At 41.0% G+C, this 24416-nt stretch overlaps 2 protein-coding genes across 2 annotated transcripts in view; one reads left to right on the forward strand and one right to left on the reverse strand.

The window, feature by feature from the left end:
• The window catches only part of LRRC31 (leucine rich repeat containing 31), a 115917-nt gene that overhangs the window by 71655 nt on the left and 19846 nt on the right, over positions 1–24416 (reverse strand). The window lies entirely within an intron of this gene.
• Positions 4939–23806, forward strand: SAMD7 (sterile alpha motif domain containing 7). Its single transcript, XM_072808029.1, has 7 exons — positions 4939–5024; positions 6495–6619; positions 10333–10411; positions 11782–12413; positions 13494–13615; positions 19883–19993; positions 23474–23806. The coding sequence occupies exons 1-7, from the start codon at positions 4939–4941 to the stop codon at positions 23669–23671; spliced, it is 1353 nt and encodes a 450-aa protein (XP_072664130.1). The 3' UTR covers positions 23672–23806.

The raw sequence follows: 24416 nt of genomic DNA on the forward strand, positions 1-24416 counted from the left end.
TTGATAATTTTAGAATTCCCTTGTAATCTCAGGAAACTATGTGTATCTACAATTAGGAACAGTCAAATATTTTACCTGTTTCTTCATCTAGTCTTACATTAAGCTTTACTTCAATTGACAAATGTATTTTAAATATCAGTATAATTGTTTACATTTTACACAATATTTTATGTAATTTTTTAAAAACTTTTTTCTTACTAGATATGAAAAACACACTTTTCACACTTCTAACTATAACTGTTAGAAATTAGCATGATTGCTCTTCTCACAGCAAATTTTTCTGCCGGGGTACTGATAATGAGATACTTCAGGGCAGCTCATTGGCCTTCCTATTTTTTAAAAGAAATTTCCCATTTATTATTTTTAAAAACTGAAAATATACTTAACAAAGTGTGCATTACGCTTTAGCATTAAGATGCTTTTCAGAACCCACATTAATGTAGGACACCTAGAATAGTGAATGTGTGAACCTACTAAGGATTGTTTTATACCTTAAACAAAAGACCTCTGCAAATATCTCCAGCTAGTTTTAATTTAAGAAGTAATATTTATTTTTTTCAGAATTGTAGAAACATTTAATTCTTTTTTTTTAATTTTTTATTTATTTATGATAGTCACAGAGAGAGAGAGAGAGGCAGAGACACAGGCAGAGGGAGAAGCAGGCTCCATGCACCGGGAGCCTGACGTGGGATTCGATCCCCGGTCTCCAGGATCGCGCCCTGGGCCAAAGGCAGGCGCCAAACCGCTGCGCCACCCAGGGATCCAGAAACATTTAATTCTAACTGCCCTACCCTTCGAATGTAAAAACTTACCAAATACAGAAGTTATTTAAAAATGAATTTATTTCAATGAGTATAAACCCAGAATCCACGCATCCTGCACACAACAAATATTCTATATGTAATTGCTCAAATCCTGGCTGAGCCAAACTCAGATTGCATCAACTTCAATAATGGCCATGGTGTAGCCAACGAGACACTGAAATAGAATCCAACTGACACCTGTCTACTATGCACGAGGCAAGCATTCGGTAAATATCTGCTGATTTGGCAAGAGCTTTAGTTCATGAAGTTCATGTCTTTCTTTGACTGCCCTAATCAGTTGAGACAGAATTAGCACTAGCTCAATCGTCTGTGTGCTGCCTGGAGGGGTTTGTTGAGGGTAAGAGTCTGAAGACAGAGATTAAGGAGTCCTCATCCTCCTAAAGTGCTGGGCATCCAGGATTAGAGCTCTGGGTCAGGGAAATCCTTCCTGAATGCAAACCTAAGCACCAGTGCACTCCCACACTTGGGTTTACCAGACACACTGCATTTAGAATGGATATCCCAGTCTGCATTTTGACTCAAGAGCGTTTCATCTGCCATTCCAAAGTGACCTTGGCTCATAATTTGCCTAGATGTTTCCAAAATAGAAGAGGATACCCTGAAATTGTGAAAGCTGATATCTAAAGACTTATGCATTTTTTAAAAAATGTCATCTTGGGGAAGAAAAAAAAAGACTTATGGATTGATCCTATGACTCCCCAAATTGTACATTTGTAGAAACCTAGATCTGGAGCTCAAGAGTCTACATTGCTGATGAAGGGAAAGATCTGATCAACCCCAGAATATTTCCTTGGAAGTCTCCTGATAATATTTGCTTTGAAATATAGGTTGATTTAGGGCAGTGAAACTATTCTGTATGACACTATAGTGGTAGTGCATGTCATTTTACATTTGTCAAAATCCATAGAATGTATGACACTAAGAGTGAGCAGTGAGGTAAGGTAAACCGTGCACTTTGGGTGGTAGTGATGTGTCAGTGTGGGTTCTTGGGTTGGACCGCATTCACAAATATACTGCTCTGGTGCAGGATGTTGATAGTGAGGAAGGCTATGCATGTGGGGTGGAGAGAGGTATATGGGAACTCCCTGAACTGTCTACTCAATTTTGCTGTGAACCTAAAACCACTCTAAAAATAAAGTGTGTGTGTGTGTGTGTGTGTGTATATATAAATATATATATAATTTGGGGCATTCAAAATACAACAACATAACCTAAAAAAGATATGTTGCTCTATTCAGGCTATAACAGAATGCCAATACCATAGTTGGAGTGGCTTATAAATGCAGAGATTTACTTCTTACCATTCTGGAGGCAGGGCATCCAAGGTGAAGGCACCAGCAGACTCAGTGTCCAGTGAGGACTGACTTCTTGGTTCACAAATGCCCACTTTCTTGCAATACCCTCACATGGCAGAAGGGGCTACAGAGCTCTCTGGTGTCTCTTTTCTAAGGGCACTAATTCTATTCATGAAGGGTCTACCCTCATGATCTAATCACCTCGCAAAGAGCCACCCCCTAATACCATCATATTGGGGATTAGGTTTCAAGATGGGAATGGGGGGGGGGAGCAGGGCATAAAAATTCAGTCTATAGCACCAGGCAATGATATTTTTTAAAGAAAATTTGAGCACCAGTAATCATGATGGCAGTAAGTAGAAAAGCACTTGCTCACCAAGTGTGAGATGAAAAGAAACTATAGAAGCTGAGTGGAGCTGAGAACCATAACATTCAGATGTGGCAGATGTCAGTAACTCATCCTTCCCAGGGACCTTCATGGCATGAGGATACTTCTAGAGACACTGGAAATAGCTTACATTTTAGGTAAAAATCTGGAGAGTTGATTAAAAAGCAATAAAATATTATATCAGTTGTGTTAACAAAGTTTTATAGATCACATTCAATCTCCTTGGCATTGCAAAAAGAAAGCCAGACCCAAGAACCAAAGAATCCAGAACAGTTATACTACCAAAGAGGGCTTTAAATTAGATTTAAATTAGATGAGACTCGTCTCTGATGCCTCATTCCTTCACCTCTGCCAACCTGATAGCCTTGAGTTCCTTGCTTCCTTCACTAAATGTGTGACTAGCAGTGAAAAAAAAAAATCCTGCTTTGTTGTTGCAGACAATGGACCCTACAGAACCTCATAGAAATATGCCTATGCCTGGTGAACCTGGTACTCCAGAAGAAAGGCATTTGTGCCAGTTATCGAATGGAATGACATTAGAAGGTAACCACGTTGCCTCGACAGCACTAGACACTGTTGCTGCCCTACTCCGTATCCCCTTGGCCCCCTTCTGAGTTCACCTACAACCATGGGGGTCCTTTCTGATCTCAAGCACCTGCACCTCTTGGTTTTCATTTTGAATGCTCCCCCACACACACACCATAGCAGTTCGTTGCAGCTACTTCAGGCATAGCCCTGATGGCTATTTACCCAACTCTTGGTCTTTCATTGGGACAATTTTTATTTTATTTTATTTTATTTTATTTTATTTTATTTTATTTTATTTTATTTTATTTTCATTGGGACAATTTTTAAAAACGATTTTGTTTATTTGATAAAGAAAGAGAGGGGGAGAGAGAGAGAGAACAAGCAGGGTGAGGGATGGAGGGAGATGCAGACTCCCCGCTGAGCAGGAACTCCAATGTGAGGCTCCATCCTGGTTCTCCAGGATCATGACTTGAGTCAAAGGCAGACACTCATCCGACTGAACCCCCCGGGCACCCCTCATTGGGACAATTCTGAGTTATGTTCCACAAGGCTTCTTAGAGGGTCCCCAGCTGGGCTGAGCCCCAGTTGACGACAGTAGTAACCCACCCATTAACTCACCTTTTAGTGGTTTTTCCTTTCCTAATTTCACTTCCCCACTCCCTCCTGTGGGCTTTTTGGGATCACTACCTGCACTCAAGCCCTTATCTTAAGGCCTGCTTGGGGTGGGAGGAGGAATGCCAAAATAAGACAGTCTTCATCTGCCTTTGGTGACTAATCTCCATGGAATTTCCCTCAGGTGACGCGTGTGAGGACAAGAGGTGGTCAACATCTAGGCAATCCTTGCTCTGGAGGGGGGATTCTGTACCTCTCCTTTGGGAAGGATTTGTCTCCAGCATCACATAAAATGCAAGATAAATTCTATATTTTATAATTTTAAAGATTAAATAGTATTTAAATATGCTAATATTTAACACTAAATATTAAAAAGTATTTAAAATCATTCAAAGGACATGAATAATTAACAGGAAGATAGAAAGCAAAATGTTATTTTTTATAAAGATTTTATTAATTTATTCATGAGAGACACAGAGAGAGAGAGAGGGGCAGAGATCCAGGCAGAGGGAGAAGCAGGCTCCATGCAGAGAACCTGACACGGGACTCGATCCTGGGACTCCAGGATCACACCCTGGGCCAAAGGCAGGCGTCAAACTGCTGGGCCACCCAGGGATCCCCCAAAATGTTATCATTTAACAATGGTCCCTTTTTTTGATCACTAGGTTCTGCAGGGAAAGTTATGAATCCTTGTGTTTATGTACATTTGGATATAACTTGCTCACTTGTTTTAATTAAACACAGTCTTTCCTGTATCCACTCTAACTAGACATATTATTAGCCATTAAGAAAATCTCCTCCTTTTCTGTTTTAATCTTATCAATTAAAGAGGGATATTTTTCTGAAGATTGAATATATGGTACAATACATGCATTTGTACCTCTGGAGATATAAAAAACAAAATAAGTTGTAAGAAAGGAGGTTGGTATTTCTGGACTCTTGCAAGGCCAGTTTAATTTTATTATTGTTTATAGTGTGATGTGGTATTTCATGTGGACTCATCAACAAATTCCAAGAACAAATTGATAAATCCCTAAGTTCTACAGTGGTATCTAGGTGCTTCCAATGGAGGGGTGTCTGTGTAACTGCAAGGTTGATATAGCCTGTCTTCCCAAATGTTGGGTAAGTACAAAAGATATTCATTGTGTTCAAGAAAAACTCAAAGAGTCCACAAAAAGTAGAGTTCTTTGGTTTTTTTGTTTTGTTTTTAGTAGAGTTCTTTGTTAACATACCCATCTGATTCTTTTTAGAACTCCATCAGTGGCGAGAGATATTGATGATAAATCCAATGATGGCCATGAACCCTTTACTGACACCATCAGGGCAGCAGAGAATGCCACTGGTTCCCTCACCATATGAACCTCCAACGGTGGATAGGTATTTCTTTCCCATATACTATTCCGGTCAAAGGAGAAAATGAATGATCATTAACTTTTCAAATGATGGTAACTCCAGTGTTGTTTTCTTGTCTAATGCTATTTCCCTGAACTGTGGTGCACTGATTTGTATCCAGATGCTCTGCTGGCCACACCCTCAACCCACTTCCTGTCCCTTCCCATTTGAGGCTTGCTGGATATAGTCACTCAACACACAGCAAACGAGCACTTACCATGTGACAGGCATCATGTAGGTACAAACATTGATGGAATCTGGGAAGGCTGCCCTAACAAAATACCACAGGCTACATGGTTTAAACAACAGAATTTGATTCCTCATAGTTCTGGAGGCTGAAAAGTCCTAGATCATGGAGTCAGCAGGGTTGATTTGTGGTGAGGTCTTTCTCCTTGGCTGACAGACAGCTGCCTTAATACTGTGCCTTCACCTGGCCTTTTTCTCTGTATATGCACTAATGCTACTTCTTCCTCTAATAAGGACACCAGTCCTATTGGATCAGTGCTCCACTGTTATGGCCACAATTACCCTTAAATCCCCCTTAAAAGGCCCTATCTCCAAATATAATCATGTTGGGAGTTCAGACTTCAACACATGAATTTGGGAGGAACACAACTCATCCATAACAACTGACTGCCCTGAATTTCCCATGATAGAATAATTCTTCCTTTTCAATAAAAGTGACATTATCAATGCTTAGGAGGTACACTCTGGCAGTTTCTTATTTTTCCTTCTTTCAAGTATTTTGACATTCTGAGAAGAAAGTAATATTCATTATTTATTGTTGTGTGTGGAGCGTGAACAATAAATTTGGACTTCTTGGGATCCCTGGGTGGCGCAGCGGTTTGGTGCCTGCCTTTGGCCCAGGGCGCGATCCTGGAGACCCAGGATCGAATCCCACGTCGGGCTCCCGGTGCATGGAGCCTGCTTCTCCCTCTGCCTGTGTCTCTGCCTCTCTCTCTCTCTCTCTCTGTGTGTGTGTGTGTGTGTGTGTGACTATCATAAATAAATTAAAAAATTTAAAAAAATAAAAATAAAATAAATTTGGACTTCTTGAGACCACTGAAGTTTGGCAAAATAAATAAACTGTCATCCAGGGAGTCAAACACTGATGTCAGATGGCAAAACGCAAGCCAAAGTATGTCCATTACATGAGAAAAGAGTATTGTGGTCAGAACGGTATGTTGGTCATGGGAAATCAGAGAGCAGTATTGATTTGGATAGATCTTTTTTCTAAACATTCCTAAGACTTTTTTTTTTCTTTTGTTTTCTGTTGTGTCGTCAGCTGGGTCAATCCTTCCTTAGTAGATCTTTCTTACCATATTTCTACTTAAACCAATAGAGGCTGCAGTATTTTTGCGCTTCAATCTGGCAATTAAAAAATCTCATTGCCTATGTAATGGGAAATTTGTACTATTTCATTCTCACTTTACCCACTTTCTTTTTTTCCCCTAGAGACTTATTGCCTTCTACCATAGCTCCTACTGACCCAAGACAGTTTTATGCTCCTTCTCAATTTGGACCTTCTGTTCTACCAAATGCAAACATGCCGAACATGCTGTCCAATCGTGTCTACTCAGGTATGAGCAATAGATGGCTCCCATCTGTGGAACCACCGTGAACTGGATGGCTGCTTTAAGCTTGCCGTCATGCTATCAAATTTACTGCTAAGTTTTGGCAACAGAACTGTGCAGCAGTTATGCCCATAGGTTCTGTACTTGGTATGTAGATTTAAATCATGGTTCCACCACTGTGTGACTGAGCATAAGGTGCTTAACTCCCCCAACCATCAATTTTCTGATGAATAACATGAAAGGTTGCAACATTACTGTCTTATCTTATATGTGAGAAACTAATGAGGTCATGAGGAGATGAGACCAGAGTTAAAGGGACTTGGGGCTGCTTGTCTATGGCATGCCAGGTCTTAGTGGGGGCTTGCTTTTTATTCTGAGTAGGAGGCGAAGCTTTTGAGGAGTTCAAGCAAAGGAGCCACATGGTCTGACTTATATTTTACCAGGATCACCCTGGCTGCTATGTCTGGGACAAACTTGCTAGGATCAAAGTTCTGAGGATAAACTGATGGGAGTTAATGGACTATTAGAATAGCCAAAAGAGGGACGCCTGGGTGGTTGAGCACCTGCCTTTGGCTCAGGGCGTGATCCTGGGGTCCTGGATTGAGTCCCACATCGGGATCCCTGCAGGGAGCCTGCTTCTCCTTCTGCCTATTTCTCTGCCTCACTTTCTGGATCTCTCATGAATAAATAAATAAAATATTTTAAGAAAGAATAGCCAATAGATTATGATGGGTTAACCCTGGGTGGTGACAGTTCAACAGTAACAAATGGTTGGATTCTGTAATTATTTTGAAAGTGGAAATAACAGGTTTACTGACACAGTAAAAGGAGATAGCAAAAATTTTGCTCTGAACAATAGGAAAGATAGAGTTGCTGTTCACTGTTGAGGAAGAGTGTGAGAAGAACAGGGTTCCTGGGGAGGAGAGATGTCATAGGCACACTTTTGCTCCTATGTTTGAGGTACCTAACAGATAATCAGGAAGTCAGCTAAAGCCCAGAGAGGACTTCTGGAGGCAACCTGGAGATATAATTTTGGAAATCATCAGCATAGATGACGCTAGATGAGATTGCCCATAGAGCGAGTGTAGGTTAAAAGGATGATCCCTAGGACATATCAACAATATCCAAAAGATGAGAAGGAACAAGCAAGGGAGAAACAGGAGGAGAAACATATGGGTGAGAGAAAACCCAGAAGAGCCTGGTGGCCTTAAAGGCAAGAGAAAAAGTTGTAAAGAGAGCGAGAGAGCAAGAGAGAGAGAGCATCTGTGTCAAGTATGCCGTTCAAAGATCAAATAGATGAAAACTAAGAATATCTGATTAGATTTAGTGAAGTGGAGCTCATTGGTGATCTTGATAAGAGCACTCAGTAAAGTATTATCAGTGAAAACATGACTGGATAGGGGCTCAAGAGAGATTAGGAAGTGAGAATTTCCTCATGATATTGAAAATCAAACTGAGTATCTTATCTCCCCAAAGCTATATTCGTGAGTTTCTGTTCATCCCTCCTCTCCAATTCCAACAACTCTCAATAGATAAGAACAACGTGAGTGAAAAGCTTGCCACAAGAAGAAATATGATTGGTGCCAGGGCCAGTGAAGACACCAGCCTGCCTGGATTTGAGCATGTTGTGTATGGATCCACTTCATTGGGATTGGGTTTACAAGCCAGAGCCAGATATGAAACTAGACACATCCAAGGACCAAAAAGTCTGTCCTAACAGCTGATCTCAGATAAAAGCCCCATCTGGCAGCAAGAACCCAGTAAATCTATAGCCCATGGTAACAGGCAACACATAAATAGAGCAGTGAAATAGTTTCATTGCTGACTCATAGAGCCTGTCTTAGTGATAAAGAAAACCCAGAAGCTGCCAATATTTGGGTATAAGCAAGCAAGTTGACCACCTGTCTCAGGGACATTGGTCAGGTCTCCTGCCTCAAAGCTAATGTGGAGGAGGGTAGGCAAGGGTAAAGGAGGGCCTCAGTCCTACAGAAGCTGAGCTACTAAGTAAGTTAGCAAGATAGAAACTAAAACAGAAATCTATTTCAAAAATTGGATGTTAGGTAGAGAGCAGATTATTATAGCTGGAATAGCACTACATTTGATGTCATCTATTTGGGAAAGGGAAGGAAGCCTGGAATAGGTTTGATGATTCCAGACTTCAGAGGGTCCTAAAATCCAGGTAATTAGAACTAATGCGTTCTATATTGGACTTCTCAAGAGAACTTTCTCTGCATCCTTTGGCAATACCTCATGGGTTGAAAGTTTTATGCATACTAGCTCTCTAAAGAAGAGTATTTCTGAAGCCACTGAATTATAAAAATGTAGAACTTTATTTTTTTAATTTTTAAAAGATTTTATTTATTTATTCATGAGAGACAGAGACAGAGAGAGGCAGAGACATAGGCAGAGGGAGAAGCAGGCTCCCCATGGGGAGCCTGATGCAGGACTCAATTCCAGAATCCCAGGATCAGACCTGAGCCGAAGGCAGATGCTCAGCCACCCAGGCATCCCAAAATATAGAACTTTAGGGTTAGGAGGATTTTAGAGGTCCCCTCATTTAATCTCTGAATTTTACAAATGACAAATAATCTCCTTAAAAAATATATAGTTGATTTATTTCAAGACAGGTTATTAATAGGAGTTAAATGAGCTCTTCTAGCTTAGTACAAAAAGCAGTTCTAGCTCTCATGATGCTGACCCCCTTGTTAGGGAGAACAGATTTTCACATGTAAAACTATCAGTGAACAAAACCACATATAATAAGTAAAATCTGCGTGTCTGTTATGTTTAAGTGTGTTCTATAGATCTGGGCTGGTCTGTGAAGAGGCCCTGCGAATAAATGCATAAATACACTTTTGCAGTAATGTGACAGGGTAATTCTATGTCTATTGACCTAATAATTTTTTTTTACATTGTACTTGTATTTGTCCTTGTTTTCATTTCAGTTTTATAAAAGTTCATTTTCTTGTATTTTTAAAAAGTATTGGTCCACGATGGGTGGAAATTTTAATAGAAAAAAAAAAAGGTCCTTTATCATGGATGGTTTGAAAATCATCAATATAGACTCTAAGTGCATTAGGAGTACAGAGAAAGAAAAAGTCAATAGAACATAAAATTACCAGGCAAGAAGAGAGCCTTGAAATCTGTGATTCTGTTATTTCAAGACACTTTAGAAGACTGACAGAAAGAATAATTTCTACCCAACTCCACTGAAAGCATTTTGGAAAAAGTATCTTCCTCAGATACACCAAAAAGTCCACATAGAGACCTTTACCCATTGAGTCATTGCATTTATCCAGGGGTTTTGGTGCATAAGAAGCACTTGGTTACTTTTTTTTTTTTTTTTTTAAGGTCAACTAATTTCTCTTATAGCAAAAAAAAAAAAAAAAAAAAAAAAAATTACCCATTTTTACTTCAAAAGCTAGAAAGGAAGACATTCACAGCTCATTTCATCTTTTTCCTTTAGAAGTATGGCAGGAAAATGCCACCAATCATGAGACCCATACTTAGAGAAAAAAAAAATTATCTAATGTTTATTATTCCATCACCAAAGTGACCTTAAGATGCTGAATAACAATTATCTGATACTGTTTCCAACACTGTGCTCTACTGGTGAATTTTTGTAGATGCTGTTTCATTTCATTCTATTTTATTGTAATATTTTAAAATGGACATTGTTAATTTGTTTGTGGGATGAGATGATGGTTTTCTTTTTTAAGGTTGGGGCATTTTACCACCTGAATCCATAAAGGCAATGGCCAGAAGGAATGAAATGATTCAAAGGCAGCATACTGCCAGGTAACATAGCAATAGCAGTGTTGTTTTATTTATTTTCTATTCACTCATTTGTTTATTCCTTTGTTTTAGATAGATAGATAGATGATAGAGATACTTTTTATATATACACTTTTTATATTCACTTGTTCATTTGTTATATCCATTCATTATATTTGCATATTGTATTTGTATATATACATATATACCCTAATTATATGCATATTATATATATTTGATAGGTATCTGGTTACATACAAAAAGTATTTCAGGAATATATACAAATATACAAAGAAATATATACAAACACATTCAGGTTGGTTAAAGATAAAAGCAAAATTAGAAATCACATAGTGAAGCTTGGCCTGTATATCGTAATAGTTTAACAACGTCTCACAATTAAAATGCCTAGTTGTGATGTCTCTGAAATTCATATTGGCATTTCTGTTTTAAATGACTTCAATTCTGGGGACGCCTGGGTGACTCAGTGGTTGAGCATCTGCCTTTGGATCAGGTTGTGATCCCAGGGTCCTGGGATTGAGTCCCACAGCAGACTCCCCGCAGGGAGCCTGCTTCTCCCTCTGCCTATGTCTCTGCCTTCTGTGTGTCTCTTAGGAATAAATAAATAAAATCTTTTTAAAAAAAGACTTCAATTCTGCCCAAATATAGGAGCCAAGTTAGCCAACTCCACTTCAGACTCTGCAAGCAGAGCCCAGACAACCTCATGTCAGTGGCCCCGACAGTGGCCTTTAGCTGTAGCAGCTAGAAAGAAAAGACAGCAATCATGATAGGACATGACCCTGTCCTCAGTTTTCTCATCACTGAAAGGTATTATCAAGAAGACATTATCCTCAGTTTTCTCATCACTGAACCCTAATGGGTCCAGGTGATAACTAATAAGCAAAGTAAAGTAAGTAAACCCCCCAAAAAGTCCTCCCGCACAACCCCTGCCAGTTGCATTGATGTGTAACAGTTGAGACTTGCATTGGCTTACTGCCTTTTTTTTGAGACCCACTAAGATTATACCACAGGGTTTAAAAATCTCTTTCCAGAACTTTAGTTTGAGGATTAATCTCTGGCAAGAAGCTCCCCTATGCCATGTTATCTCCATTCCTGCTAAATTTGCCAGGCCCGTTAGAGGCAATGCTTTAAAAACTGGCCTTGCACTTCCATTGAGAGATTCAGCAAAACCTTTCACCCTCAGATCTTTATTCCAAACTCTCCTTCCCAGTGAATTTTGGGGAGAATTCATGTTTTCACTGAACAAACTTCAGATAAGTGGTGGGAAGACTCGGGAAATGCAAAGATTCCATCTCAGGGAAGGTAGAGGACCATTAAGATTATATTTCTAATGGTTTTCTTGGGGTGTATAAAATATATTGTTCTGTTGTTAGGATGGAAATGGAAATGCATGCCATTTACCAACAAAGGAGAATAGAAAAAGTGAATCCCAAGGGACTAGCAGGCCTAGGGATACCATTCCTCTATGGCTCCAGTATCCCACCTGGCCCAGCTACCTACCATGGTAGGAGCATGCTCCCTGCTGGTGACCTGCATTTCCACAGAAGCACCCTGAGAAATCTTCAGGGAAACCCCACTTTAGTGGCGACTGGTCCACATTTTCTCGAGAGCTGGGGTCAGAAATGTCGTCGTCTTAGGAGAAGTACAGGGAATCAGAAAGTTCTAGACAATGATATTGAGAGCTCCAAAAGTCAAGGAGAAGAAAAACTCTTAGCTCAGACTCATGTGATGCCCTATGAAGAGGATGAATATGCAAAGGAACCAGAGACCGAAGCTCTCAACAACCAGAAGTCAAGTGAAACCAATGAAAAGCCAACTACAGCTCTGGCCAATCCCTGTGGGGAGCTTGAGCCCACCCACAGAAAGCCTTGGGGAGCTCATGGTGCTCCTCTAGAAGCAAAGGCCTCCTGGGATGGTGTGAAAGAGAAGCCTTCAGAGCAGGGCTTTGCAGCCTGTGGGGAAAAGAATGATGTTTGCCCTCCAGTTCCTCGACCAGCTCTGCCAGGTGGGTGTCAGGGGCCAGTGGCAGATCCTAATGAGCCACTGGTCACCAAGTCCTTAAGTAATTCCATAATGCACTATATCCATCATGTTTCCTTTCATTCTTTTTCTTAATCCTATTTAGAACTATGTCCTTTTGAAGTCACTTTATGATATTAGTTCCAATAAAGCCATATTAGTGACACTCGTCTCCCTTCATATGTTGCTATATAGAGAATTTTCAGCCAAAGCTAGGAAGGCAAGAATGAGGAAAGATGGCAAAACCTATCAGAATTTTGGACCAAAATTTTAATTTAATTAGCTGTTAATTTCTTCAACACAAAATAGAGGGGCTTCTTGCTTTAAAGTATCAATTCTAATCTCCCCTATATTTAAGTGTAGAAAACTGTAGACAAGTAAACAGAAACATTAACTTTCAATGCCCATTAGTGTTGCAATACCTTCTTACCTTAAAGCATTAGCACACTACTCCCCCCCCCCCCCACCAAACACACTGAATATTTTTCTAGAACTTTTTTAGATAAAAATATTTTAAAACACAGGGATTTGAGGGGAGGGGGTTCTAGTCATCAAATCAACTGCTTCCCTTGCCATTTTTAATGAATAGGTAGCTAAATTCTTGCATCACCTAGACAGCACAATGAATCACATAACACCCTAGAACACAATAGTGTTCATCTGGAGAAGAAATCCACAGGCTGTGTCTCTTGGAATCAGAGAGAAGCAGAGCAGTTGGGAACTTCGTTTATTTATGAGAATGCTGTCAAAGATTCTTTAGAGGAACAAAAGAAAAGAGATTGCTAAACTTTTAAGAAAATATCTTTCAGTACCTTTTAAGGAGTTTACACGTAGATCTAAAGGGATCTAAAAGGACCCTCTGTGGTCATAGAATATGAGGAAATTAATGTAACTATACATAAAACTGTGTATAGTTACATTAATAAAATTAATAAAAATTAATGTAACTACATAAAACTGTATGTATAGTTACATACATATATGTAACTATACATAAAACTATATATAACCTTCTGTTTCCCTGGAAATTTTATACCACCAAATAACTTCCTTTCCATTTTTAAAGGAGCACACCCACTGGTTACAATTGGGGAAAATCTGTCTTTGGATGAAGATATTCAGAAATGGACTGTGAATGACGTGCACAACTTCATCAGTGGCCTTCCAGGTTGTTCAGACTATGCTCAGGTGACATAACATTTAAGTATCTTCATGAAAGTAATACACTTTGAAATATATTTCCTTCCTGATGACTTCTGTCAAATTTGCATTTTTCTCTCAGATAGTATTCCTAATAACCTACCCCTTTGTATGTCATCAGCTGAGTAGGGACAGGAGCCTGTGATTGGTTGTCATGTCCCCATACCCTATCTGCAGGGTAGGCTAGGGAAGCCATGTCTGCTTTAGTTTCTGTTCCATCAAGACTCCTAGAATTTACCTCAAATTAGGAAATTCCATGGCCAAACCTCCAAAAACAGCAAGAAATGTTTACTACATTCCCTAGTCTTCCATATAACAAACATTTTGGGGATACCATACTTCTGTACCAGAAGTTTTAGGCTACTTCTAACAGGTAATAGAAATATGTTCTTCATTCTAAAAAGGATAACAAGACAATAGATCTGAAAAATAAGAAGTTATTTTAAAATTCTATATGCTGGGGTAACATACAAAAGTGCATACATACATATAATTCAATCTGGTAGATAAAATACTATTTTTTGAGTTATAATGAACTATCAGGACAGTTGGAAAGAACACTAGTTTCACTCAGATGGGAAAATGGGTTGGCCAGTTCTTAAAGTTTATGTCAGTGCTATATTTTCATATATAAAGTTTATTTTTTCAAGTGATTTTTAAAAAGATTTTATTTATTTATGAGAGACCCAGAGAGAAAGAGAGGGAGAGACACAGGCAGAGGGAGAAGCAGGCTCCATACAGGGAGCCTGACATGGGACTCGACCCCGGGTCTCCAGGATAATGCCCCGGGCTGAAGGCGGCGCTAAACCGCTGGGTCACCAGGGCTGCCCTCAAGTGATTTTTTTAAAGATTTTATTTATTTATTTGAAATAGGGGGCTGGAGAGCAAACAGGAGCCAGGGGGAACAGCAGAAGGAGGGGGAGAAGCAGACTCCCCACTGAGCAGGGAGCTCCACAAGGGGCTCCATCCCAGGACCCTGGGATCATGACCTGAGCCAAAGGCAGCCGCTTAACTGACTGAGCCACCCAGGTGTCCCAGAAGTGATTAAATAACACAATTTTAAATAACAATTTGCCTAGTAAATCTGGTATCATTTTCCTTGGCTTATATATTAAAAAAAGCAAGGAAAGGACATTATCATTTAACAGAATTAACTGATGTTAGAAATAACTTTTTTCAGATCTTAATTTTGTGATCATTTTTTATTTCAGTCTTATGCTGTTAATTCTTGTAGATTTTCTTTCTTTCTTTCTTTCTTTCTTTCTTTCTTTCTTTCTTTCTTTCTCTTCTGTTTATGGGACTTATGGAAGAGTTGAATAGAATAGTCATTAAAGTATGGCTTATGAAACCAGAAAGTACAAGTTCAAATCCTGGCTTTTCTGTTTTCTGGACATGTGATCTAGGACAAGTTGCCTGTCTTCTTGGTACATAGCTTTTCATCTGTAAAATGGGGATAATTCTATAATATATTCTCAAAGGATTATTGTAAGCCATAAAGAGGGCCTGGCATCTCATAAGTACCTGATAAACATTAATTTCATCATTCAATTAGAGGCTCCTCAAGAGAACAGAACCTTGGGTTACTTATGAGGCATGTTGTATTCTTCAAGTCACCCACATTGTCATGATAAAAATTTTTGTCCTGTTCTCTCTTGGTCAACAAGTGTAACATTATTGTTTCATTATTAGTCATTAACCATGGGGCAATCACTTTTTAAATTTATCTATTCCACTTATCAAGTGCTACATCAACCATTGGTACAGTGAAGTTACAAAATTTTGATAACAGCCAGAAATAAGCAACCCTGTGTGTAATGGGCATGTGATAGCTGGCTTCTGGTGAACTGAATCTATTTGAACTCTCATCATTCTTGATCAGCCAGTGATCCACAGGCATTGAAGTGCTGTTTATAATAACTACTCTTGTAACAAATGATGCCACATGCATTTCATACTTTATCATCCCAAACATTGTCTTGTGGGTACATAGAAGTCACATAAAAAGGAATACCCCAAACTTTGCTGACTCATTATCTCTCAACAACAGGATGTCAGTGCTCCTTTCCCCACCCCAAGAAGCGGTACAATTATTTCTAGGTGTTTCTCAAATGTGGTTAGGATCAGGTTCTGCTCTTGCTTCCTCATTAGTCTATTCCTTCCCTGGGACTGCTGGTGAAATCAACTGCAAGGAGGCCACTGCCCTGCTGGGCACGACCCTGCCGAGCTCAGTGACTGTACTGCGTGCAGAAAAGGAGAGAATCTCCCTGGACGTGACAAAGGGCAACCAGCTTTGAAGCAGCACAGCTCAGGCACAGTTGTCATTACAACCCTTGTCTAATGTCACAGCCTGGGACTAGCCCGGGTTACACCCACTGTCCTCCCCCGACCCCCACTCTGTCCTCTTCTTTCCCATTTCTGCCTTAGTTGGCTACTCACAACCTCCCACCACCTGCCTCCTATAGGTATAAAAATAAATCTAGAAAAAAAGAACCACAACTAAAACTCGAAGCTCCTATGCAAATGAATTCTTTTAAATAGATGTAAAGAGAGGGTTGGTAGCTCGGTTGTTCAGGAACATCCAGGAGACCCTGCAACACATCTTGCTTGTTCTAAGTAACTCAACAGATAAAATATTCTCTCTCTAAAAATAACTGAAATTACTAAAATTATGTGTACGTTTATATGGTGCTCTTGGCCTAAACTGCTATCCTGAGAATGAGGTGGGAGAGACATCTGAGCGACTCTGGAATGTTCTGCAACTTTGCCTTGGGGCCAGGTTCACTGACTACAGCTGCCAACCTGTCTTTGTTCGAAAATTTATCCCTTCCCTGCTCACTGGAATCCCTACAAAGGAAAGAGAAATGGGTCAAAATCTCCTACTGTTAATATATTTAACTATTTTTGCCAGCATTCCTTGTTCTGAATAGCAGCGGAATGAATTAAGCAGGAAAATCCTGGATGGAAAGATAAGCCACATGTTACCTCACAAGTTCTCTAACTGGGAAGTTCTGGTTCTTGGCAACTCACTTAACCTTGTGTACATTGGCTGTCTCACTATTCTAATAATGCCTACTCTTTGCTGAGCATGGACTCTGTGCCAGGCACTGTACCAGGCACATCACTTAGATTATCTTTGCAAATTTAGTCTATACCCTAATTCCGCCAAGAAGATATTAACCCTATTTCACAGCTGAATAAAACTGAGCACCACAGTGGCTAAAAGAGTGAATGCTTGAAAAATGTGTACGTGACTACACATCGAGCTCTTAACACCATAATTACTCTACGGTGAAGATATTGGGCCATATGGTTTACAGTCAAAGCTACATGGGCCCCTAGGATTGTCAAAGGTGGTAAAAGGGATCCTTAAGTTATTCTCAATGCTTCAAAAAACTTAAGAGAAATCACACATTTCCCCAAGATGATGCTATAAGACTAACCCAAGCTATCAACTTTTTTTGCTTCAGCCTAAGAGAAGTTCATTCATATTAGCCATCCTATGGTTTCTTAATTAAAGTGGAAAGAGAAATAACTACTTAGTAAGCTTAGTTTGTAAATAAGCACAATCTAGTAGAACACACATTTCCTACTACAGAAGCTACCCAAAAGTTTTTTTTTTTTTTTTCAGCCAGTCCTGAGGCATGCCTTCCGAGGCATGGAAAGCATAGTGGAAATAAGGCAGGTGTGGTTCCCCTTCTCACTGAGCTGCTCGTGCAGAAGAAGGACACTAGTAAGGAGGTCCACATCAGTGTGAAGGTGCTATGAGACGACGGGTATGGAGCATGGTGGGAACAGACAACTTCCTGAAGGGAGAGGCATCTGATAGTGAGTTTACCAGTTGAGGTGGGCAGTGAGATGGAAGAAAGGCAAAGGAGGATTTTCCAGGTAAAGACCAGGAACCAGAAAGAATTTAGCAGAGCTGGGATTTCTGGAGTAGTTCCTGGTGGCACAGAGAGGGCCAGAACCAAGGTGGGACAGGTGAGAATGGCAAGACAGGAGGCTGGACTTGGGAAAGGGGCCAAGTCACAAAGAGCCATGGAGACCCAGTGAGGGACTGTGACTTTATCCTGGGGGCAGTTGAGGTTTTTGGCACAGGTGGCATGCTTAGCTTTATATTTCAGAAAAGTCATGTAGGTTGCTTTTATGAAAATAGATTGATGGTGGCAAGACTAGTGGGGAAGCACTAGATCCAGGGTATCACCAGTGGGGCGGGTAGATAAAAACACTATCTAGGGGGCCTGGGTGGCTCAGTCTGGCTTTGGCCCAGGTCATGATCTCAGGGTCCTGGGATTGGATAAGGCCCCAGGGAGTCTATTTGTCTCTCTCCTCTGCTCCTCCCACCACTGTTGCCCCCCCTACCCCCACCGCTCATGTGCTCTTACAGTCTCTCTCTCAAATAAATAAAATCTTTAAAAAAAAAAAAAAAAAAAAAAGAGAAAAAAGACTATCTAAAAAAAAAACAGAATTAGCATGGTTCAGCTTCTACATTTAAGATATACACTGGGGAGCCTTGCTCAGAGAGAGACATTCATGGAAGCCAAAAGATTGAGATGAATTAGGAAAACGAAAGAGGACCTGAGACAGAAGCCTCAGGAATCCTAACACGTGAGGACGGATAAAGAAACCACAGAAGTGACTGGAAGGAAAGGCAAGGAGTATCCCGGAGGGAGATGCCTCACAAAGGCAAGGGAAGAGTATTTGTCATGAAAACTTAGTCAACAATGTCAAATGCAGCCAGAAGCACAAGGAATATCCATGCATTTGGTAACAGCAGAGTCACCAGGGACCCAGAGTTGGGGCAGGTTTAAGGGACTAGTGAGGGTGGAAGTCAGACTCCTTGAGACTAAAGAATGCCTGGGAAGTAAGACCATTGAGGCAGGGAGGATCAAAACTCTTGAGAAATTGGGCTGGGAAGGAGATGAGAGATATGGAGCAGCATCTAGAGTTGGAGCGAGGTTTGTGTAGGTGCTTTACTGTTGTTTGCTCGGTGATGGAGACTTGTGTAAATGCCGATGGAAGGAGCCAGCCGAAGAGGGGAGACTGACTCAGACGGGGAGGTATCCGCTGAGGTGGGAGGGTGAGGACCCACAGTATACCCGAGGAGACTGTCTTCACACATGGAAAGACCCTCTTCCACTCCATCAGCCCAGAGGAGAATATGACTGTCGTTAGGCTGCTGGGCAGAATTAAAAGAAGTCCTTTCCTTTTTGTTTCTTTCTTTCTATTTTTTTTTTTTTTCAGTTAAGAAGTTATATGATCTGCTGAAAATGAGGGAGGATGCTGTAAGGTCTTAAGTTTGAAGAGTGTAAAGAAAGCTTGAAAATGGAAAAAAAGAGAGCGCTCATCAGTAAATAAAGGACTGCCAGGCAGGTTGAAGGTGGAGATCATGAAATTACAGTACTACCAATCTGCCCAGATTTTTTATTCATCTCTTTATCTGCCATCTTTGTCTACCAGCAGCCTTCCTAGTTTCTGGAAGAAAGGAAGGCATGGTGGCAGCCACTACACCGTCAGAACAGACAGGGTTCCTGGAAAGGCCCAGCATGACAGCTCTCACCTGCATTACCTCTCCCTCCACCTTGCCATTCATCCAAGGCAGTGGACAGAGGCTGTACCTGTCAATGTGAGAGGTGCAATTTGTCCGCCATGGTTTTTACCTACAACCCTTTACTCTATTTGTCCATTCTTTGATTGGTCCAGCAACATTTATTACACATACACATCTACTAAGTGCCAGCCACAGCATTACAGGACCACTGGGAAGTAAGACATGACCCCACCCCCAAATAATACCTACTCCAGGTTGGAATTGAGTTCCATAAACATAATTACAAGGTACTCTAAGAGTAATTAAACAACACAGGCAACTTGCTACTGGAGCACAGAAGAGAAAATAACTGCAAATGAGAAATTTTATAACATTTTGTGTCATCCTCAAGCAATCTTCATGTTGCCTCCAAAACTAAAATGCCTATATATAACACAAGAATTTTCTTTAAAGATGTACTGAGGGATCCCTGGGTGGCGCAGCGGTTTGGCGCCTGTCTTTGGCCCAGGGCGCGATCCTGGAGACCCAGGATCGAATCCCACGTCGGGCTCCCGGTGCGTGGAGCCTGCTTCTCCCTCTGCCTGTGTCTCTGCCTCTCTCTCTCTCTGTGACTATCATAAATAAATAAAAGTTAAAAAAAATAAAAAATAAAAAAAATAAAAAATAAAGATGTACTGAAAAAGTTAACACCTTTTGTGTTTCATAAGGTATTTAAAGATCATGCAATTGATGGAGAAACCTTGCCATTACTCACAGAGGAGCATCTTCGAAGCACTCTGGGATTAAAGCTAGGGCCAGCACTAAAGATCCAATCGCAGGTATGGTGGGTTCTCGTAACTAAATATGCAGTAATAGTATGAGGCTTAAGAGAAATATGTTATCTTTCTCCTGGTGTAATACGCACGATACCTATTTAACCTCTTTAGGAAGCGTTGCCTCTCTGTGGGTGGGGACATGATAGAAATGAGGGAACCTGAAAGTTTTGGATGGGGTGGGTGGTGGTACACATTCCTAGCGATAATTGGGAAGGCACAAAGCAGTGGTGTGCTGGTAAATGCTTAACAACTAGTTCTCTTTAAAATGAACTCTGATTTGTGGCATTTAGTTTCTGTGGCATTAATTTGTGGCATTTAATTTCTGAGAATATAGATACGCCCAGTATGACTGACAAACTCCTAATGTAATGTCACTGAATACAGAATTGGGACGAGATGCACAGCAGTACCCCATCTGAGAGTATTTTCACTATTTGGATAGACATAAATGATCTCAGGAGCAAAGATAATGATAAATAACAGTATGGGGCACCCGGGGCGGCTCAGTCGGTTAAGTGTCTGACTCTTGTCAGGTCATGATCCCAGGGGTCATGAGATCGAACCCCACCTTGGGCTCTACATGTTGGAGCTTGCTTAAGATCCTCTCTCTCCCTTTCTCCCTCTACCCTTCCCCCTGCTTGTGTGTGTGTGCATTCTCCCTCTGTCTCTAAAAGTAATAATAATAATAAATAATAGTAAAATAATTCGGTAAAAACAATTAAGAAGTGATGAGTTTTTGAGTATTTATTACTCGAGTTTTCAATAGAATGCATATAATTAAAAGTTTATATAATTTAATTTTTAAAGATGCATGTTTAACAACTGGCTTGCAAACTTCCAAAAAGTTTCTCAACTGGCTCTTGAGACCGGACCAAGCCAGCGTTAGTTCGCCACTTCTTGCCATCTCCACGGCTTCATCTGGGACTAACGCACCCTTATCTCTCATGGGATTACTGCTTTAGCCTTCTAACTGGTCTCTGTGCCCTGCTGTTGCCCTCCCAGCACCTATTCACAAAACAGTTAAGGCTGGTCCTTCTAATACATAAGACAGATCATGTCACCTTCTCCTCAAATCTGCAATAGCTTCCTGCTTCCTTCAGAGTAAGAGCCAAAGGTCTATATTATTTTTGCTTCTCTCTACCTACCACTATCTTTAACTTCCTGACCTCATCTTGTCCTTGTCTACCCTCCTGCTCCTCATCCCCACCCCATCCCCCCAGTCGCTGTTTTTGACACTTGCCTCTAGATGCCTCTTAAAAATGTTGGCATGCTCTACCTTAGGCCGTTCCCTCTGCCTGGGATGCTCTTCCCCTGACATCTTCATGCTTTGCTCCTTCATCTCCTTCACTTTCCTCCACGATACCTGCTTAATAAAGCTTGCTATGATCACCCCATCTAAAATTGTGCCCAGCCCAGCCCCCCTGCATACTACTGCTATCTCTTTGCTGCTCTTCTTTTATTCCCCACAGCACCTATCAATCATACAATAGAACTCAGTCATTATAGTCACATTTATTGTTGATTCTCCCTACCCCACTGGAATGTAAGCTCCACAAGAGCATGGATCTTTATCTGTTTTGTTGACTGATGTATCCTTAGAATATGCAAGACCTGTAATAGGTCAAAATTATTTACTGAAAGAGTGAGTTTCCTAAAAGTGAAACCAAGAAGCATCAACTGGTGCTTCCCAGAATTTACACGGGACTGCACCATTCTACAATGCATGTTTACGCAAAGAACAACGAGGTTTCAAAATAGCCTTCCAAAACCATTTTTATCTGCCTAAAAAATTAGAGTAAGGAAGTTCTTTATTTCCAATGTAAATACTTTTGTGCTTCCATTGGTATGCCGTTTAGGACTTCTTATTTTGGAATAATTTTAGATACAGAAAAGTTGCAAAGATGGTACAGAGAGTTCACCTAGCTCTTCTTAATGTTAACTTCTTACATAATGTGGCACATTTGTCAAAAGCAAGAAATTAACATTGGTACAATATGGTATTCACTTTTTAAAAAAGATTTTATTTATTTGAGAAGGAGCCAGTAAGAGAACAAGCAGGGATGGGGGCAGAAGCAGAGGGACAAGACTCCCCACTAAGTGGAAGCCCGAAGGGGGGCTCGATCCCAGGACTCTGAGATCATGACCTGAGCCAAATTCAGGTGCTAATGGACTGAGGCACCCCGGTATTTATTTTTAAATAATTTTTCTTTAATGAGTATACTGTATCTCTTGGCATACTTTATAGTGACACTGCATGGTTTTTTTCTCCAATCTGATTTTCTTTGGCTTTAATTTATCACTTTGACTTTCTTTCTTTTCTTTCTTTCTTTCTTTCTTTCTTTCTTTCTTTCTTTCTTTCTTTCTTTCGTCCTTGCAATGAGGTCTTAATCTTCTCCTCACTTGCTACTAGCATTAACCCCCAAATCATTTTCACAAGGCTGTAGTCATTTCTCATGCTCCTGCTTGACATGTATAAGTGCTTCCAGGGAGCCCAGCAGAGCTCTTATGTCCAGGCTCCATCTGCGTGCACAATAGGACAGGGCTCCCACAGCTTCTGTTGGAGAAGTTCTGGCCAATGCCAGACATTGCACCAAACAGATAGTTGTAGAGTCCTTGGGATTGAGAATTTCCAGGGGTCCAATTAAAGCAGCAGAATTGGAAGGTTCCAGGTAACATCTGGAAGACCCACGAGGTGAGTGGGCACGAGTTCATCAGCGGATATGATTACAAGGTTCAATCTCCAAAATGGGAAGCAAGGGCAAAATCTCGTTACAGTGAGCCTACTATGAAGAAGGAAACCCACCCAGAAGACCAAAAAACTTAGAAGGTGGACCTGAGCAGGGCATATAAGGAAAGGGATAGGAGAGGGAAAAAGTTACTGGAATTTGAGAGCCCAGATACTATTAAGATTGGAGGAAGCTGGGTTTGAGCTATGACAATGTGAACAACATAGAAATCTCCTGGGTCCCTTGAGGGTCAGGTTTCTGTAGGAGCCCAATGGCTAAGACTGGGGCCCGAGATCCACACAGCCATCTATGTCTCCACACTAAGCCAACTTAAAGCCAGCTGCATGCTGAAGTTGCCTAAAGAATTGCAGCCTGGGCTCAGAGAAGTTACTGGTTGGGCATTGGTAAAGGTGGAGTGGTATACCTGTGGGATCTCTTGTAGGACCATCAGAAAAGGGTGAGGTAGACTGAACCCAGAGTGAAATAATGCTGTGTGCAGATGAACCACAGCAGACCAAGGAATGGGAATTTGAAAGTTACTACTACCTCGATATCCAGTTTTACAGTACTAAACACTGTATGCTTCTGAGAGAAAGAAAAAGCCCCCCATGTCCTAGAACTGTGTCCCTCACAACCATATAGATGGCCCACACCTGAAATTACCTCAACTTCTCTGCCCTCTGTGGCTATGCAGAGTATGCTGGGTTATTGAAAGAATCTCTCTAGACTTAACTACTATCACCGTTTTGTCTTCAAGGTATCCCAGCACGTGGAGAGTATGTTGTACAAGAAAAGTCTTTCACTCCCTACCCATACAAAACAAGCATTTGATCAACCGGCAGATACATCCCCTCTTTTGGATTTTAATTCCTGGGGAGATAATACATTGGACATTCCTTGTTCCCATGATACAACAATTCCTAAAGGAATCGAACGAGATAGCGTGAGAAATTAAAACCCTCAAGGAGCAAGAACGGTGTAATCAGTTAAGTTCAGGACATTCTGAAGGGAGCGTGAGGGTTTCCCAGGACTTGAAATGGAGGCTGGGAGGGAGAGAAACCAGCCCTTCTGGAGCTCTTAGAGGCCTTGCCTGAGAGGCTCTCTCAAGTAACCTCAGCGCCAAGTGCCTGAAGGTGTATCCTTGGAAGCAAATGCTAAATGAGGGACAGAATTTACAAACATCAAAAAAGCAAAAAGTTGGATGTTTCCACGTGGAAATCTTGGAAGAAACCAAAAGGACCCAACTGAAAAAAAGAGCTCCTTCTCTCTCCTCACTCATTTCCCATCCCCCGACCCAGACAGAGACAAAGGCAGCCCTGTGGAGTTGAAAGGAGGTAGAAGAAAAAGTGATGCACGCTGACTGCAAGGCCTCCCCATTTTCTTATTTCAGGCTTCCAGGCTGAAGAAGGACCAAGCTAAAGGAGAGCAGAAGCTTGAACCAAGTTCACAGTGACTGTTACTCAGCTTTTTCTTTTGGACACGGCACCATGTTGTGACTCAACATAACTCCCGATTAGCTGAGGGGGAGATGGCAAGTCATAGTGCCCACCTCAGATTTTGCCAGAGGGGTGGGGTAGCATTATCTCTGCAAGGCAGGTTGGAGTGGGCAGGAGGGAGGGGAGAGGATGGAAGTGGCTTTCTGCTTGTCCCTGCCAAGTCGCTTTCAACTTCACATCTAACAGAAAGCCTCTGGAAAGACA

Source organism: Canis lupus, chromosome 31, assembly GCF_048164855.1.
Source record: "Canis lupus baileyi chromosome 31, mCanLup2.hap1, whole genome shotgun sequence".
Taxonomy (NCBI): Eukaryota; Metazoa; Chordata; class Mammalia; order Carnivora; family Canidae; genus Canis; species Canis lupus.